The following is an 18,213-nucleotide window of genomic DNA, read 5'->3' as shown; positions in this document are numbered from 1 at the left end:
GTCAACACCGATCAGCAAACGAGCCTGTAATTTCGAGAATCAACGGGTGTCGCGTCGAATGTCGTTCGTCTTTCTATTTTCTATCGTATCGTCTGCTCGTGTTGTATCTTATCGAAACTATCGCCGTGATTGCACTCGCAAACATCGAAATAGGTGTCCATCCTTGGTCCATTTGTTCGCTAGCTTCTTCTTCTTCTTCTTCTATTATAGTTCGTGTCTGCGTATATGACACACCTTGTAATCTTCGAGATCGAGTGTGACTTCTTGATGATCAAATGTAGGATACCTGACACTTCGTTTTCCTCTTTTCTTCTTTTACTTCCGCGACACGCTACGCTCGAGCAATATATCTTTTAACTCGCTACGTCTTATTTCAAAATTTCTTTTTATCGTTGGACTGCCTGTCACGTGTCACGGGTTTTCATGATTCATAGAAGTGTTTTTAAATTGATTCGATTCTCCCACACGCGGAGCATTAATGTTATTGCTTTTATCCGCTAATATCGCGGAAAGCTTTCGTCCGAGACAATGTTCCTCGCTCGATACCTCCGTTAAACTAATATTTTTCTCACATCTAGATTTTCTTATGGAAAACCGTGTAGAGGAAGTTACGCTTTTAATTAAAAAATTAGCCGGCGAATAAATGGTCGAAACATTAGTACGATGATTTAGATCAAAGGACACGTATCGAAATATATAAAACGTTTTAAAAGTAAATCGGAAGTTTCTTGAGCGTACGATATTTCATAGAACACCAGTTGTGCCGGGGAAGCGTCTGTTTGGGTAGTGCTATCAAAAAATTGATAACGACGAGCTCTCATCTTACGTCAAGAATTATTCGGTCGCCTGTACGCGTCGTGTAAATCTTCGTGACACCATCTTCATCATCTCCAGTGCACGCGCCGAACCCCACCAATTTCTCGTTTGATTTTAATACGAGTGGAAAGTATTCCAGGAGCTACCTCGGATGAAATTCGCCTTGCTGCAAAATATTTTCGAACGCCTTGTTTTTCAGTGTGCTTGAAATTCCAAGAGTTTCTTCGTATATGCGAGTATAATTGGGAAAATATAATTTCTCGCGTGAAAATTTTGTTAGGCCAGCTTTTAACCTGACAATGGAAAAAGATCGATTTAACGTTGCGTGAGAGAAACGACGAACTACGTGGTGGATTAAACGTTCATAGAAAATTCACAGAAACTTTTTGAGTAATAAATACTGAAACGTAAGGAACGTGTGTCCTTCTGTTACGCTACTAGTACGCGTTCATATTTGTCGAGCAAAGAAGAAGAAGCTCAGAGGGTTCTGGATGGTTTCAAGCGTATCAGAAGGAATCTGTACGCGTAACCGGGCGAAAATCATGTGAAAATCTTTGGCTGGTACGTGCCGGTTTAAAGGCTATCAAAACTACGAATGTCTGCACATGTTACGCGTTGCATAATATATTTTCAGGAGGGTCGTTTAAGATGGGTCGGGGGTGTACACGTCTCCGTTCTCCCTTCTGCACCCGCTCTGCCTCTCTGCCGGCAGGGTTTCATCGACCAATCGGTGTTGGGGTGGAGCTTAAACCGCACCACGGCGTCAGCAGCTCTTCTCTTTCGCGAAGGCCTTCCTCTGTTTCACCTACATTTACGCCTCTTGTGTCTCTACCCCTTTTACCTGGTCTATATACGGTTCAGAGGCTTTTCCAAGGCCCCTCGTCGATGCCAGTGCCGCTGCCGATCAAAATCAGCGATACGTGACTTCGATCATCGACACCTTTTGGCTAATTTTTCTTTCTTTCTTTCCCCCTCGTCATTACGTACGGTCCACTTCTCACTACGTGTGTCTATACTCGAATAATTAAATTGACGTTGAACTGACGGAAGGTGAATTTTGCTTTCAGATCCGCCACTGAATGGAGCCCAATTGGAGCATCAACATCTCGTCCCTAAGTCTGCCAGCGAATGTAAGTCGATTAAAATTCCTTGTTGTTGGTTGCTTAATCGATAAACTAACATTTATTTCGTAAAAGATAGAGATTTTCTCGAGTTTCGGAATCACAGTACGAACAAAGACGATAGATATCTGGTAAAATTTTCTAGATAAGATTAACGTTTGTATTTACTTTGTTCGGAAAATCGTAAAAAGAACAAACAAACGTTCACTCTGATTGCTGCAAAAGGTACTGTCTGCGTCTTCATTCGTCCCTTTATTCGTTTCAAACTTATCTCAGCCTCTTCTTCTCACCCTGGAACTCGTATTTTTCCGCACAAAGGGGAAACTAGGTAGACGTATATACGTAGTCAACATCTGATCTATACCCCGCTAGAGGATTTCCACGTGACTTTTCCATTCTACGGCGGCTGGATAGGCTCCGTGGAAGAGGCTTCGCCAACTTTCTCGTTTTCTCCCTTTTCTTTCGCGCCTCATTGTCGGGACGAGTTAAAAAGAAACTCCTCCGGCTGCATGAAGAGCAACGAGAGGCCGATCGATGAGAGAACAGAGGGATTCGTTATCATGCTATCCACCCTTCATGGTCGTAGCCTCCGAGGGGCCATCTTTCCTCGACTTATCCATTTATTCGATCTTCTGTGTGTGACGTCTAGGTCAACAATGATTTCTAGCGATCGCACTTTCATGCACCTTGGTCGTCTATCGAACTTCGATATCGAAAAATATCTTTCGCGATATTTCTGTGGCGCTGCAATTATTATTATCTTAGCAAAGCCTTGCCTTACCTTGGGCATCGAGACGATGCACTAGCCCGAGAACTGTATTTGTAAAAACAGAGAAATTAACATTTATCTTCGAACACGTATTTTTCAACACGTATCCCTCTAATAAATATAGGAGAACCGCTACATTTTATCAACTCCCATTGATATTATAATTATCTCGTAAAAGGCCGCTTTTCACTGTTCTAAGCGCGTTGCTGACAAGCTGCCCCGTCAGCTATCTGCAGCGTCACGCGCAGTCCCAGCGTATCAAATTTAAACGGGATCCCTTTTCCAACATTCTTTTTCCGAAACATTTTTCTCCGCATTCGACAGGAGACAGAAAAGAAAGAAAAAGATTACTGGACCAGTGATACAACGTTTCGCGTATTGTAGCTGTTATTTACAGTGACACTTTTTCGTGGCTGTTACAAAAGAAGGGAGTGGAAGGGGGTTAAGAACGAAAAGGAACCGCACGGGTTTCGGGTTACAGGAACCGCTTCTGACCCGAATCGTCGATTGTTGCTCGGTCACGAGCGATAAATTCGCGAGTTATATGGGGCACCGGCCGAGTTCACCAGGAGGTGTTTGTAGGAGGGCGAGGACCGGCTACAGGGAATGTCTCCTCGACCCAATTCCCAGCGGTCGCAGATTATACGCACCCAATGCGGCGTTTCGCATCCGCCACCCGTGTACCGCGTCCAGTGCCTAAATCGCGAGCTTTCGATTCCCTCGCTTACCCCTCGATGACCAACTGCTGCTCATCACGAAAATCCTTCCTTTGACTCGCTCTTTGACGAAGTCCTTTCGACCACGCTGGTTAGGCCAACTTACAAAGCGATCAGGCTGGATTTGAAACGCGTTTGCCAAGTTTTCTGGGGGAACTCGAGCGCAATGGGCACAGACAGCTTTAATTCATCAGATGTTTATACGATTACAAGGATTAAAAAGTCTGATTTTTATTTCATACACAGCTCAGCAATATGGCTTGTTGTTAAGATCAAAGTTAAAATTTACTTCGAAGGAAATCTCTGGAGATTTTTAATGTTCGATGAAAGGTTAAACATTAGGGTAGCAATATAATTCGGCCGCCTATGGAGAAATAAATGAAATAGGAGAAAATATTTGGAAAGGTATAATATAAAAGATATAGAAATATAAATACACGCATAAATACAACTTTAAGGACGATTAGCGTCGTCGATTAAACTTTTCGCTTTCTCTCCGATTGTTGCACCGTCAATTGATCGATCGAGTATTTTTACCTGGCTCTCCTCGAAGCCATGAATTTTGTTTTCCTGAAAGTTTCGCCGGAGAGTTTCGAGCTTGCAACTCGTTGCAGCTAAAGTACACCATAAATATCCATTGCCGGGGCAACTTTGATAATCCTGCTAACAAAGTTGCCAGTAATTAATCCTCAAATATCTGTCCAGTCACCTGCATCGTGTTCATCTCGAATCAATCTGCATTAACTACAACGGAGACCAGAGGCAAAGATATTTCTCTCTAATTTGTCATTTGAGCGAAGTTTGTCTAACAAATGCGTTCGGCGAACAATCTATCCTACCCACGTATCGTCCAATTACGTTGTATCGTGTCGCGCGTAATGAATTTGCGGGCTCGATATCGATGCTTTTGTTCGTCGCGTCGGATACCTTCGGTTTTCCTTGTTTGTTTCAAAGCCGCGCCGTTCAACGCGTAATTTATATAATTACGAGAATACTAATTCCCCCCTATTACCGCTGGTAACGCCATTAAAATAGAAAGCAGGATGAATTATCGATTACCTAGGCAACGGGGGTACGTCTAGATTAGTTCTCGGATAACAGTGAAAACGTGGCTGCGATAACGTCACCGTACCGTGTACACAGATTCGATAATTCGCTGTAAATTATTTGTTCGTTAATTTCCTTTTCTCGATTATCTAATAATTAGCGTAGTTCTCTTTGTAAAATGTCGTCGATTAATGTTCACCGTGACAGAAGAAGCGAGGCGAACAGAGAAAATAGAAAGGAACAAGTTCTATTCTGGCATCGTGTTTCTCGTGGTTTAATTACTCGTTAATTGGATAAACGTGGCGGCTAGAGAAACACCTTAATCCCATGATATTTCATAATCGCGTGAAACAACCGTTTACTCTTCGTGGAACGTGCGAAATAGGTGAAATAGGGGAAAGAGACGCTTTTGTACGTTGAACGTTTAAGCCAGCCATTCTCGAAATTTTTAGCAGGAAACGGGCATTACGTTAAAGCTTCCGGACTGCTTTTGATCCGAGCTTTGAAAGCCATTTCAGATAAGTGGCGGGATGGCTCTCGATCCGCCATAACTTTCAATTTTTTTAACTTAAAAGACCTTCGTTTTCATACTCGCAGGGTAACTGGTACCTAATTTCGTCTGTAAGATTCAACGCATTCTCTATCGAAGACTAATTACGCTAATTTCACATGTGACTAGTGTCACACCTTTATCGACGCTGTGTTCACCGTATTTTTCTCCCTCTTATTAGCAGAATCAGTCACTCGCAATAAATAATCACATCAAACTCTCGTCGTACAACGTACGAGGACAATTTTTTTTTATTTGGAAGAATTTTACAATCAATTCTCATTGAGAATTATAAGTAAATTATTCTGGCGTGGTACTATAACCTGAATAATAAATGTTTACTGTATGTTTGATTCTAGTTGAATCTACTGTTTAAATCTAGAAAGGTACAAGGAAAATGGCAGTGAAAATATATCTTCTTCGAATCCTAGCAGAATCACTGCGACGCGTAATTTTCCATTTCTTCAGCCGCGTTCTACGTATTCATCATTGGTTATAAAGCCGCAATAATTTATATACGACGCCGGCTAGCTCATAGAATTTTAATAATGCTGCGGTCATAAATCGGGCCGAAGGACGCCGATAAATATAGCAACGCGTTAAAAAATTGACGTCTATCGTTCGATCGGGTCGAGAGAATAATTAATCGATGTTCCGGTATCGAAGCTGGTGAGACACGGGCCAAGACGCGAATCGCTCGACGGTAGTCCCAATTGCCGGTTCGAATGTGCCGTTCGAAATTTGATTAGGTTAATTGAATAACGGGCTTATTTCGGTGGCCGAGCGACCAGTTGGACGAAGCCATCGTTCCGCTTCAGAATTAAACAGCCGGGACACGAATCTACGGCCCAGCGTACGCGATATAAACGACTTAGTTGAACGAGGAATGCGGAATGCATCGGTGCTATCCTATTGATTACTTTGGTTTCACTCGTCGCCGAGAACGCCTGTCGATTGAACCAAACCGGACGCTCTTGGAATCTCAATGATTTTTCATTCGACTTTCCGCTGGAATTCTCCAACAATGTCTCGAAAACAGTGAGATATATTTACCGTTTTAATAACATTCAAATAGAATAATCGGATAAGATTCTGACAAAGTGTTTATACAAGAGTGAAATACATCTGCCTTTTCGATAACGTTTATAGAAAAGGAAATCTGATAATGAGATAAGATGCCTGTAAATAGAACGCCTCCGAAACAGTGAAATATTCATATTTCCGATAACGTTGATAGTAAGAGCTCGAGAATAAGACTGACGATTGGACAAGATTCTTGAATAATGGATAAAATGTCAGCGAGCGGGAAACAGCCAGCAGCGTACATCTTTATATCGTTAAAAAGAAACGCGTTTTATGGCGTATAAAAAGGAATCGCGCAGACAGGTATATCGGCTGGGGTTTGCCAGTTAATCTTCACTCTGGCATTTTTACGGTTCATAATTTGATAGCTTTATGACAGGCGATTTTTACGGGACGATGATTCGCCGGTCCAAGGTTCCCGTGGTTCGATAACTGTGCGATCGGGATGTTGGTAAAAGCCAGTGGTCTTGTTTGATTCGCTGTTATTTCGATAAACTAATATTTCCACGCGCTGCCATAATTCAATTGTTGTCGAACTCCGTTGCCCCGCTTAACCGTGGCGTAATTAGATTCTACCTGGCCTCACTCCCCTCTTATTTATACGGATAGTTCCGGAGAACGATAGTTTCGAAGTGTTTGATCTCGTTCGCGTTCTCGGCTTCCGCTACGGTAAATTAACGAGCCTACAGATATATACACGTGTACGTTATGTATAGACGATAGAATTCGCGTGAGATTTCGATTGGTGATTAGATTTCCGCGCGTGATTCGCGATCCAATGACGCGAACGATCGGTGGATCAAGCGATATCGTGCCGGGCTATTATCGATTCGTGGCAAGTCCCAAGGCCACTTTCCACAATCGTTTAGCATTACGCGGTCATGTGGGCGCATGGCCTCTGCTCCGAGCATCTAATCGCCTACTTAGATACGAGGTATACGTCTCGTGTTTACGGATACTCGTTCACGCGAATAATAATAATAATAATAATAATAATCGTGCTGCAAGCAGTATTTTACATACGATGACGTGGATGAGATCGAATGACTGTAATTAAGTAACTTTCCAGCAGAGAATTTGCTTTTTTTTAAAGTAGGAAATTTTATCTTTTTTGCTATTCTTTCTTTATCTATCGAATCCTCTCAATCTTTTGTAACGTGCACTGCGTTTAATAACTCGGTGTCACGTAATTTCTCGTTGCGTGTCTATCGTCGCGTTATATTCATGGATACGAAACAATCAGAAAAATACGTCGTTAAATAAATGATAGAAGTCGATGTCTCGATCTTTCATCGATGCACAAGCTGAAAGACGAAATACACGATGTTCTGTTCAGAGGAAACTTGGATCGTATCGAAGTAGAGTAAACAAGAATCTGACGCGTCTCGGGAGTTGTCTGAAAATCATGAAAGTCTTCTTACACTCTTATTGCCAGCGTTCCCTGATGATACGCCGGAACAGAATATCCTCTTTGTACTTACACGCAACGCCCTCGACTCGAGGACATCTAATATGTTCCTATCTCGAATAACATGCGAATATTTCATCTATCCATTATTTCGCTGAAAACTGGAAGAGAAGGAAACAGAAGGGCAAAGGAGGAAAATACGAGTAAGTTCTCGCGTGGTTGGTATGGCAGCATTTATCTTCCGTATTTAGGAATTTCGATCGATTCTCATTTATGGAAAAGGGGCTCTCGATCCAGATGAAATTCCATCGACGATATCGATTTCACTTTCCTCCAATTTTTATATCCTAATAAACTTCGCGATCCTCAATTTTCCTCTGTTTTTCTTTACTTTTGTTATCGCATTTTTATTCCGTTCCCGAATACGCAATAAGCATAAAAATATTGAATGTTCACTGGTGAGAAAAAGTCGAATGCCGAAGTTGAGAAAATCGACGATTAACGCGCAGAGAAATTCGTTGAAAAGGTAATTCGCTTCGTCGTTGGAACTAATTTTAGTAACCTGACGATAAATTCCCACTCGAGGAGTCGTTTATCTTTTGGAACTGCATTTTTTCTTCCGTGAAATTGGGAAAGTTCCCTTGTGTCTAATTCTTGAATAATAGCCGGCGAATTTAGCTTCTTTGTAATATGCGCGTGTCTTACATTTTGTATCTTGCGTTTTGTTCATCTTTCTTCTCTTTACTGCTTCTTCGCTGTTAAGGAGGAATTTTAAGAGTCAACGAGATGAAACATTCATTAGGAAATATCTAGAGAAGTAAAATGTTGCTTGTTCTCGACGGTGTTCGAAGTAAAATACGTGCGTAAAATATTTAACGAGGCATAAACATTTACGTGCGTGCAACGACGCCTGTAAAACTATACTTAAAGCAAAAATCGTAATAGAAAATTCCATTACCAGGCAGAATTTATCGAATGAGAATCTTTTTAATATAAAAACAGACTTTGAGAGTTTCCTAGTCCCAGAAATAGCAATCTATCAAATATTCGCGCCTTAATAAAATATACACGTCCTTTCTAAATTATTAGTTTTCCTCCGTTGTATCCGAGTTTCGATATTTAGTCGCACCGTCTCTTCGTGATCGATCAATTTTTCGATCTAATTTTGGAAATTTCGAAATTTCCCTAGTCGGTTCCACTAATTTCCACGATAATCGACGCGCATTGTGTTATCGAATTTTCATCAAGAAACCACCGCGAAGGCCGACGAGATTAAAGTCGTTACTAGTCCGTTAATAGAGACATGGCAGGTTCATCTGGTCGAGATCTTCGCACGAAGACGTGCGGCCTTGAACCAAGCTTTTCTACCTTCACCCTCAATGCGCCGACCCTGATAACCTTATTTATAAACTCGGGCCACTATCTCGTTGCCTACAGGCTTTACTCTTCAATTTCATCCTTCTGCGAAACTAGAAGGTCAATTCGACACCAATCTCGAAGATTCTACAACCTTTATTTTCTCGCGCTTTCAAAGAAACTTCGTTATTTCGCGATTCACGATAACACAATCGACGATATTTCAGCCGTTCGAACGAAATTCAAAATGCAAATTCACCCTTTCAACGTGCATTTCCGGACATACTCGCAGGAAACGTTGCAAGAGAGAAACAGGAATTTTCTTAAGAAGCAAGTGGCAAAAGATCACGCTTGGAATCTTCTCGATGAATTGCGCGCAAGTTTCGTAACAATTTTCTACGTATTCGAGGTACGTCGCGTCGTCCAGCATTCCGCTAATTGCGTTTCTCTGTCCATCGAGCGTGCGATTTAACGGACTTTGGCCGTAAATCTTCGTCGTGGTAACACGGAATGAAGTGTGCATTCCCAATTTTCTGTTCTCGATTCCGGCCAGCATTGGTTTTCAGAATCGCGTAGAAAATTCGCTGGATGGAGAACGGAATTCGTCCGATCGCTTCGTTACTGGAAATCGAAAGAGTTCCAACCTCCAAAATAACGATGGCGAAGTTCATTGACTGCGACCTTATTCCAGCCATATTCTCCTGAACGCAGACCTCGATCGTTAACTGGGGCATGGCACGCAATTTCTATCCTAGACCTTCGTGGCCGACGTTTTCCTATCGAGCGATCCTTCGCCGCGATAATTGCTTGTATAACCGGTGATCTTGAGACGATATTATATATTCGTCGCTAATACGACGAAAGCCCAAACACATCACGCTTTCTGCAGAACAGTTTCCGCCGGAATCGCTTTGTGTTTTCTGTTACGATCCGTTACGCTACTCTGTCTCGTTACGATCGCAGGTGTACAGTATCGATCCAGTCGAGGGTTGTATCGTAGCCCAGTGCCGAGGTCGAGTATATCGTAGGCGAGTGTGAATTTTTCCCTGATCGCTTCAACTTTTGCGGGGAAACGTCGATTTCCATATGGACTGCGGTATTTACAAGCTTTGTTTCGTATTATCTGCCACAGTGGATCGGTTTGCGCGTCTGAAATATCGATTCCAGCGCACTCTGCGCGAAACATACGAGACACATCTTTATACCATGTAACGCTGCGTGCCACAATTTCGATAGTACAATATCGTGCCGCGTTCTACCACGTACATCTCGCGTCATCTGTGAATGTTACATTCACGCGTATGCTATGTTTCCAAGCTGTTCAATTTTTTCCGAAACTATTGTTCTTTCCGAATCGATCAAAGTAAATTTCCACCCCGTTTCAAGACACGTGTATCATCGACCCTTGATCGAATTTACAATTATACGGCATACAGTTCGATCAATTAAAGGCACGTCTGTAAACAGATTAAGGAGCAGAAGGTATCGTATTCGCGACAGGTCGAGGGTGTGGCGGAACCACCCTGACCGACAACGTCTTGACGTGACGTCGCGCTGAGGCCCTGAACTGAATCGAGGTTCATTGTCTGTGACCTTACCTCGCCTGCTGTGCAGCCTTATTCATAAATGCAGGGTTCTCGATTGTTAACTGGCGCCAGGCATGCGATCTATCGCTCGTGCACCCTTCTCACCCTTCGAACTGTCGACAGGGGCTGCACGGATACGACAACAGTTACACAAGTGCTCGGTAGTATAGAGCGGAGCTGCTTGTGTTTCTTAGAGAAACTGCCGACCCGACCTTCCTACCATGCAGTCTCTCGATCAATCGAATCGACCGATTCTTGGAATATTTCGCGGGATTTCGAGATGCATAGCTTGGAAAATGTGTGGTTTCGTTTTCGGCGCAATGTGAGTGGAGAAAAATTTGCGAATTTCGAAATCTTTTCACATGAAACGTAAAATTCGTCTTTGCGTATCATTAGTTCTCTGCGTATTGTTAGGAATTTATTTTTTATCATTCGAAAACAACGAACCAAGTATTATCTTTGGCCGTGATAGTACAGAAAATATTTTAATCGCAATTTGTATACTTTGCAAAGTAGAGAATATCTTCGTACCAATTTTATTGCGATATCTTAACGCGTATCTTAATTGAGTTTAAGATCAGTTCGAAAATGTATAAACGCGAATAGAATAAGAGAAAGAGATTAAAGCGAAAAGAGAATTCATTCGTCAGATGTTATCGTCGAATCTCGTCGTTGTTATCTATAAACCTGTGATTAGAGGATTTTAATTCGATGTTCGACGTCACGGAACGACTTTAGTCGCGCGGGTTCGAGTCGTAAAAATGACTCCCGCGGCACCACGAGTAAACTGTAACGGAGCTGGCAACACGGAGGGAGCGTAATTGTCCTAATTAAATTCACGACACCGGCGCTTTCGCAGAGAAGTTTTAATGAAACGTTAGTGGAACTGTACGGCCCCGAGGAAACGGTGAAACCAGCCGTCATCCACGTTTCCATCGTTCTATCGCGTCCATGCTACCTTTTTCCAATTTCATCCAATCTCTTTTCTGTAATTTACCGTTGTAGATTACCGTAGATTACTCGCAACAGATAAGATATCGTCTTGTCACGATTCAGACGATATTCAAATCGTTACGAATATTAGTATCGATTTGTAGATAGTAAGTAGCGTTAACGGAAGACGCGAAGGATCAGCGGAAGAAAATGCTAAAAGGTTTCTTCTGTACTAACAGAACGAACAGCGGCTGAGAGTTGACTAACGGAAGATTGGTTGGTTTTTTCTTTTTTATTTTTTAATTTCTATAATTTTACAATTTGTCCAGCTGGACATTTGATCAATTTTTCTAACTTAATTGCCAAATAACATGTGAATGGCTACCCTCAGCGGGATACGATCTTCGAGTTTGACTATTTTATTTCTTTACTGAGGTCAGTGGGGTGTTTTCTTTTTAGTCTTCTTTCTATGAGAGTTTCATTCGCTTCAGCAGCCACCTGGTTTGGATGTGTTGCCGTTCTTTCCTTGTATTTTTCTGCGTGCCTGCCGGTTTCTTCTTTAACCGTTGGTATTTTTAAGTCTTTGCAGATTGGTTGGTTATCCACATTTTAGAAATCAAACAGAAACGGACCATGCTTCTGGTCCTCTTGGTTCGCAAACATTCAAAATGTCCTGTTCTCCCGCGATGAATTTTATAAGCGGAAAAATTCAGTCTTTAAGAACCATTGTATTTATTTATTTCAAGAAATAACCGCAGTTTACGCAGTCAACGTCTCTATGTTAAAATTTCCGGGTTATACTCTCTTCTTATTTCTTAGCCGACTTACCTTACGATCTAAAATACCAATTTCTACATTTTACACGATCTAGAGTCTCGCAGTTCCATGAATGATCTTTTACACACGTCACCTTGTGTATTGCACGTTTTGAACGGGGAAATGTTGGCTGCAGCAGCTGGAGAACGCTGTCACAGTCGATCCAGTGGACAAAAAGGAGTCGAGCGCGCTTTCATTAGAAGGAACAGCGGTCGTAAATTTAATTGGACCGAATTTAGTTCTTTAATTCTTAGCGGCGCGTGCCGCGAAAAGGCGAGCCCCCATTGTGTCGCGGGCTCCTCTCCGTAAACCTTAATAACGAGAATAATAGATCCACCTAACACACCTGGTGCTCGCGAAAAATCGGTCTTCCGATTTCGTTGCCAGTCATCTTTATACGATGCTACAATAATACGTAAGATATTCTGTTGAAGTGGATCCCACTTCCAGCAAAACTCCGCATCTTTTCTGATGTTTAGTTTTCTTAGTCCTCAAAGCCATTGAATATTGTTTATCACTAAATCAATTTCAAGGGCCTCTCAGCCCCATAGCCTTTTCTAGGAACACGTTTTGCATAAATGATGCAGTCGGTTACAGACAGGGTAGTTTTCGTAATTGTATAAATACCCATAGCCAGCGTGCGGATCTTCACTAGCATACACATTGTACTTATACTTAACACTAGAACTACCGATAGTTAACACAAAGCTATTTCTACCAAAACCAGTGAAAATCACTGGTCTTTAAAAAATACGTAATAACAGAATATTTTTACATGAAGTAGGAATTTTATAATAAAATTGTAAAACCAGTCAATTTAATTGGTGTGGTAGTTCTAGTGTTAAACTTACTTAAATATATTTCTACTATACATTCGTCCACGCATTCCATATGCAATATTGTCATATTTTTGGGATAACAACTATTCATTTATCTTATTGTTAAGATCCGTGTTACCACCTGCGCGAGAAGTGTCAATCTCCAAGTGTCAATTACTTGGGTTGAGGTCTAAAGTTGCTGATGGTTTTGATCTACGATCAACGATACCTGGGATGGTCGACTCGTCTTAGAATTACCATGTCCTTTGGGGTTTCCCACGACTATCTCGCTTAGATCGTTGAGTGGTTAGCATAAACTTAGTTGCCATTATACAGGTTTGTACGTGATTTAACGCGTCTCGTTGCCTTTTAGCTCTATCGAATCTTCTTGCTATTACACCTTGCTATCGCATTTTGCTATTGCATCGATCATTCTATCGAGAACGCGTTACTTCGCAGCAACGGAGATTAACCGGCGAGGCAAGATCGTTTGTCATCTTTAATGCTCGTCTTCCGTGGTTACCGTGGATGTAGCATTGCAGGAGATAAATCTTGCTGCTTGCCATTTTTCATTATTCTCGGACTCGAGAAGGGAATTTCGGAAAAAAACAGTTGCTTGTTATTCATCTGACGGTAATTCAGAATATCGAGAAGACTTGGTATCGTTTTGCCTGTTCTCAAGAAGTAATTTCCAAGCATGATCCTAATATTTCATTATCAAAGATACAAGCTGTCAGAACCGATGTTTCGCGCGGATAATTTATCATTCTTGTTTAGAGTTGTTCGTCTTGAACACCTACGCTGGTCTCGTTGAATACGAAGCTGACAGCTACTCGAGTAAACGAAACTTGAACGTCATCTTACAGACTTTTTTGCTACCTTATATTTCACAATATTTCACGAATATCGAGATTAAAGTGAAAACCGGAGCAGCTCGAGTTTGACAACATTCTTCTGTCCACTGATCCTTCCGTAAAGAGGATTTCTTCGTGATAATGGCTTATCAAGCTTGTCTGTCGTAGTTTTTGCGCCAACTCGTGGAAACTTTTTGCGTTAGGGTAGACTTTAAAAGTCGCTCGAGATCGAAGTTGTCGGTGGCTACACGTTCCCGGAGATATTACAATTTTATTCATTCGCGAGATTCGAATGCTTTACAAGGAAGAAACAATGGAATTTCGACTCGTGAAACCGGACAATCGTTGCTCCTCGCTGCTCAAACTGAAATGCTGGCGATCGCACGAAACGTCTGCTATGTTTGTGTAATATTTGTTAACGTTTTCTAAGGTTCAGTCGAATTACTTTTAAGGACCGCGAATTTGTCCGACAAATATGTAGAGGTTTATGTGTAGAGGATGGTTGGTTGGTGAGGTTTAATGAACGAGATTGCTCGTTGTTGAAACCGTCGAATATATTTAAAATGATAAATTAGTATACAGATAATGTTCGCAAAGATGCTCGTACTAACCGATTCGCTGAGACAGTGTATAAGTCGTAAAATAGGATCGCTAATGACTCGTTAATTAGATCGCTGATAATTCGTTGATAACTGGTTGATAACTGGTTGATAACTGACTTTAACTCATTTCCTTGCGATCGTGTCCGCTTATTTATACTGGTCGAGGAAGAGTCGGAAAATTCAAATTCGTCTTTGTTCGACGGTTGCACGTAGCAGCGGCGTTGTTTTGCTCGGAGTTTATTTATTCTTACATTGCGTGTGTCCTAACGATCTTGATATTCCGAGGCAAAACAACAACATGATTTGAATTGTCCTCTAACTCATGTGCCGCTACAAATATTTCGACGCAAACATTGCTCATAAGCTGCATTGGAATAGCTGGTCGAACGATTCGCGAAATTCTCGATACACAGGGTATTACGGGAACAGACGGGAACCAGATGTCCGCTCATCCTTACTGCGTACACTCAATGGATCCATCGTAAATCTCAGGAATTTGCTAGCTAAGGTTCTACAAACCGAACAAATATCTTTGTTTCTAAAGCATTTTCTGTAGATTATTGTCTACTACAGCTTGACACGGGAAGGTTAGGTTTTCTCACTTACGATGCTTCCCACTAGCAACTTTCTATCGAGGGTGGCTAGGACCCTTCCGAGTCCACCAACCCTCGTTTATCGAATCAGAAGCAATGTATACTGCCCTCACTTTTCTGACCAAAAATGTCATGAACAAATCCGATGATCCTGTGCGCTAGACACATCCATCGTTAACTTTCTTCTGATCCAGTATCGTCGCTGTATTTTACTTATTCTACAACGTTAGAATAGTCAACATGTCAGTACCGGGTTAGTTCGTTTTCTGTCTTTTCCCTTATTGCCACGTCAACTCTAAGAGCCTTGCTCGATCACCAACGAATATTGTGCCAGTGTATCGCATCTCTATACGCTAAATCATTGTCGACGATATACAGGGTGGTTGGTAACTGGTGGTACAAGCGGAAAGGGGGCGATTCTATGCGAAAAAAGAAGTCGAAAATATAGAATAAGTCCAAAATATAGAATAAAAATTTTTCGTTTGAGGCTTTTTTTCCGAGAAAATCGACTTTGAATTTTGGCTCGGTACGCGTGCGGTACGTTATAACGGATTTCACTGTAGATCGTTGTTTCGATGGAAAAATTAAAAACAAAAAATAAAAAAAAATTTGTATTCTATATTTTCGACTTCTTTTTTCGCGTAGGATCACCCCCTTTCCGTCTGTACCACCAGTTACCAACCACCCTGTATACCATAAGCAACGGTGCAACTTAAGTGTTAAAAATATAAATTTTATAACCCTGTTAATCGCTAATCGTTGCCCTCTCAAACACCTCTATTATCTTAACGGAAATCAGGGGGTCGATCAACTCGTGGTGTCGATTTTTATAATCGTAACGGGAATTTACGACTCCCGTTGACGTGTTTTTTCGTGACTTCGTCTCCCCGCGATTGGTCGAAAATACACAGGGAACAATCGGAGGAAATACAAGACAGACTGGACTTGAAATCGGAAGATAAGGTAAACGAGAAGCTTTTGAGAATAAAAGGGCGAAATGGAGCATGTAGTGGTCCGGTTTCGAAGCTGTATTTCAGAATTGGAGTCCGTAAGAGGATTCTACGATAAAGGGATTCGCCGTCTGGCCGCGGGGAAATAAAAATAAATAGTTTCGTTTAACGACGAGTCGATCGGCTTTCGACCGTCTGCTCTCGCCTTTTCTCTAGCTTGTCTCGCTTTTTGTCCGGATATCGAAACGCTCGTAACAATAAAAGAGAGAAAAGAGGCAAACCAGCCGTTTGTCGTTGCAACGTCGTTGAATTATCGCCGATGATAAATCGTGAGTGCATTTTTCAAACTCGATACAGTCGAATGTTAAATTTCCGCGAGTGGCCGAGGTATTGTGTGTGGTTAAGCTAAAAGCATAAAATTCGCCATGTAACCCGTTCGACCTGATCGATCATCTGGAGTTCGCGTTGAAACCAGTGCCGCCCTATCTGTTCTCGATTACACGATCGACCCTCGTTGAGCCTTCGTTGTACCGCGATGTCGATTCCAAACATCGCGAACGGCCTATGGCGCCCAATACGTAGCAAATTGAACCGTATAGCTATAGAAAGGAAAGAAAAATGGTTATTCGTTGAGAAAGTCATTGGAGCTTGCAGGACAAACTTGTAGAAAGATGGTTGGAACCAAACCTAGATATTTATTCGATCAGATAATACGTAGTTACTTCTACTAACCGAGACACAGCCACTCATTCTGCAAACTTTACCGCTATATAAACTTTCTGCTTCGCGTTAAACGACGTCAAGGAGTTAATCGAAAATACATCTTAGACTCTGAAATTTTCAACGACCTATACTAACCTATATTCCGCTAAGTTCTCCAACTTTTCTTGTCCAAGATTTGCTAGCACGAGTCTCTCGTACCATTCGTTCTCTCCAATGAGCGGCTATCTACACATAAAGAGGATCATAAAAAGGACCGTACGTTTATCCTTATTACCGCAGCCGATCCAAGAACTCTTTAGTACTACCTGTTAAACTCTAAACGAGTTTAAGCAATCTCCGATCCAGTCTTGCCGCAAGATCCAGCGAAACCGATTTATCGAGCCTACGATAAACGTCGGTTTAAGTCTAAAACAGAGGATTTCATTCGAAACGCGTGCGATTCGCTTCATCCATTGGACTTGGACAGAAGCACGTGTCGCGGACGAGAACACGTCCTAAGGACAATCCTTCGTTGCGATCAACGATGAAAGCCATACACGTTGTTCGATCGTTCAATTACGAGCAAGAGAAATCAAAGCGTCGTCCGTTTGCACGCCACGTATACGATCGAGCTGAATCTTGTTTGTCGAGAGAACTGCTGTGCCATTACGACGTATTTCCAATGACTACTGCACACCGATCGCTTTGATTCACGAATCTTCTCCGAACAAACAACATTCTTCGTCCCGTTTCTTTGCCTCGACTTCCGTGGCCAGCATCTTTCCTTTCGAATGGAGATCTTTTTTTTCAGGAAAATTGATTTCTCAGGAAAATAGCTGTGGAAGATCGAGAAGCTACCGACTCTGCGATTCGTTCACTCAAGAAATGCAAATATCAGAACTTGTTGAAAGTTTTGGCTGGAAATTTGAAGATCCAGCCAATGGATGCGTGGAGGGATGGGAATGTTATAAACGAGAACGAGAAATGAAACGAGTTTCTACACAAGTTTAAACTACACGCGAATGTATAAATGTGAAATCGAATTTAAATCGAAAGCCTTCTCGCCCTCCGCTCCGGTTTGTTGTACCAATGATCGATTCTTCGTCGATATATTCTTTATCCGCGATAATTTGTCGATGAAAGTGACCAATTAGACTTTGCCGATTCCGACTCGAAGGTATCGTCTTTTTTTTCGATTTACGTTAATTACTCAGTCGAGGCTTGATCCGATATCGCTCGACCCGATATTACGATCGCCTCGTGCCAAGGCAATAAATCGCGGCCGCGTTTCGGCCCGCGTTTCACGAAGGGAAGGGGGAATTTGACTTTTTTTTAGCTCAAAATGCATGAGATTTTCCCCTATTGGCCATGTTCCATTCACGTTGGACGTTTCGAGGATCAGATCCTCGAAGAGGAGAAAAATCCGTATCGTTTAATCGCACGAAGCAAACGTTGGGAAAATGGATCGAGGTGTCAGCGAGTTGAATATTAAA

At 41.9% G+C, this 18,213-nt stretch overlaps 1 protein-coding gene and 1 long non-coding RNA gene across 5 annotated transcripts in view; one reads left to right on the top strand and one right to left on the bottom strand.

Moving 5' to 3' along the window:
- Positions 1-18,213, top strand: part of LOC100741473 (solute carrier family 12 member 4) — a 102,307-nt gene that overhangs the window by 11,460 nt on the left and 72,634 nt on the right. For 3 of the 4 annotated variants that reach the window (XM_012388316.3, XM_012388315.3, XM_003491352.4), the window contains exon 2: positions 1,884-1,946. In XM_012388316.3, the coding sequence (XP_012243739.1) occupies positions 1,884-1,946 (63 nt within the window). Of the gene's footprint in view, positions 1-1,883; positions 1,947-18,213 lie in introns of those variants that run through there. The other variant, XM_024369221.2, reaches the window with a different exon arrangement.
- On the bottom strand, positions 16,163-17,179 carry LOC117151948. Its single transcript, XR_004462125.1, has 3 exons — positions 17,047-17,179; positions 16,877-16,966; positions 16,163-16,617 (listed from the first exon to the last, which is right to left on the bottom strand). It is a non-coding gene; the product is annotated as an uncharacterized LOC117151948 (long non-coding RNA).

The sequence above is a fragment of the Bombus impatiens genome, unplaced genomic scaffold, assembly GCF_000188095.3.
Source record: "Bombus impatiens unplaced genomic scaffold, BIMP_2.2 scf_0548, whole genome shotgun sequence".
NCBI lineage: Eukaryota > Metazoa > Arthropoda > Insecta > Hymenoptera > Apidae > Bombus > Bombus impatiens.
Note: the sequence above shows the minus strand (reverse complement) of the source record. Positions and strands in the feature narration are given on the sequence as shown.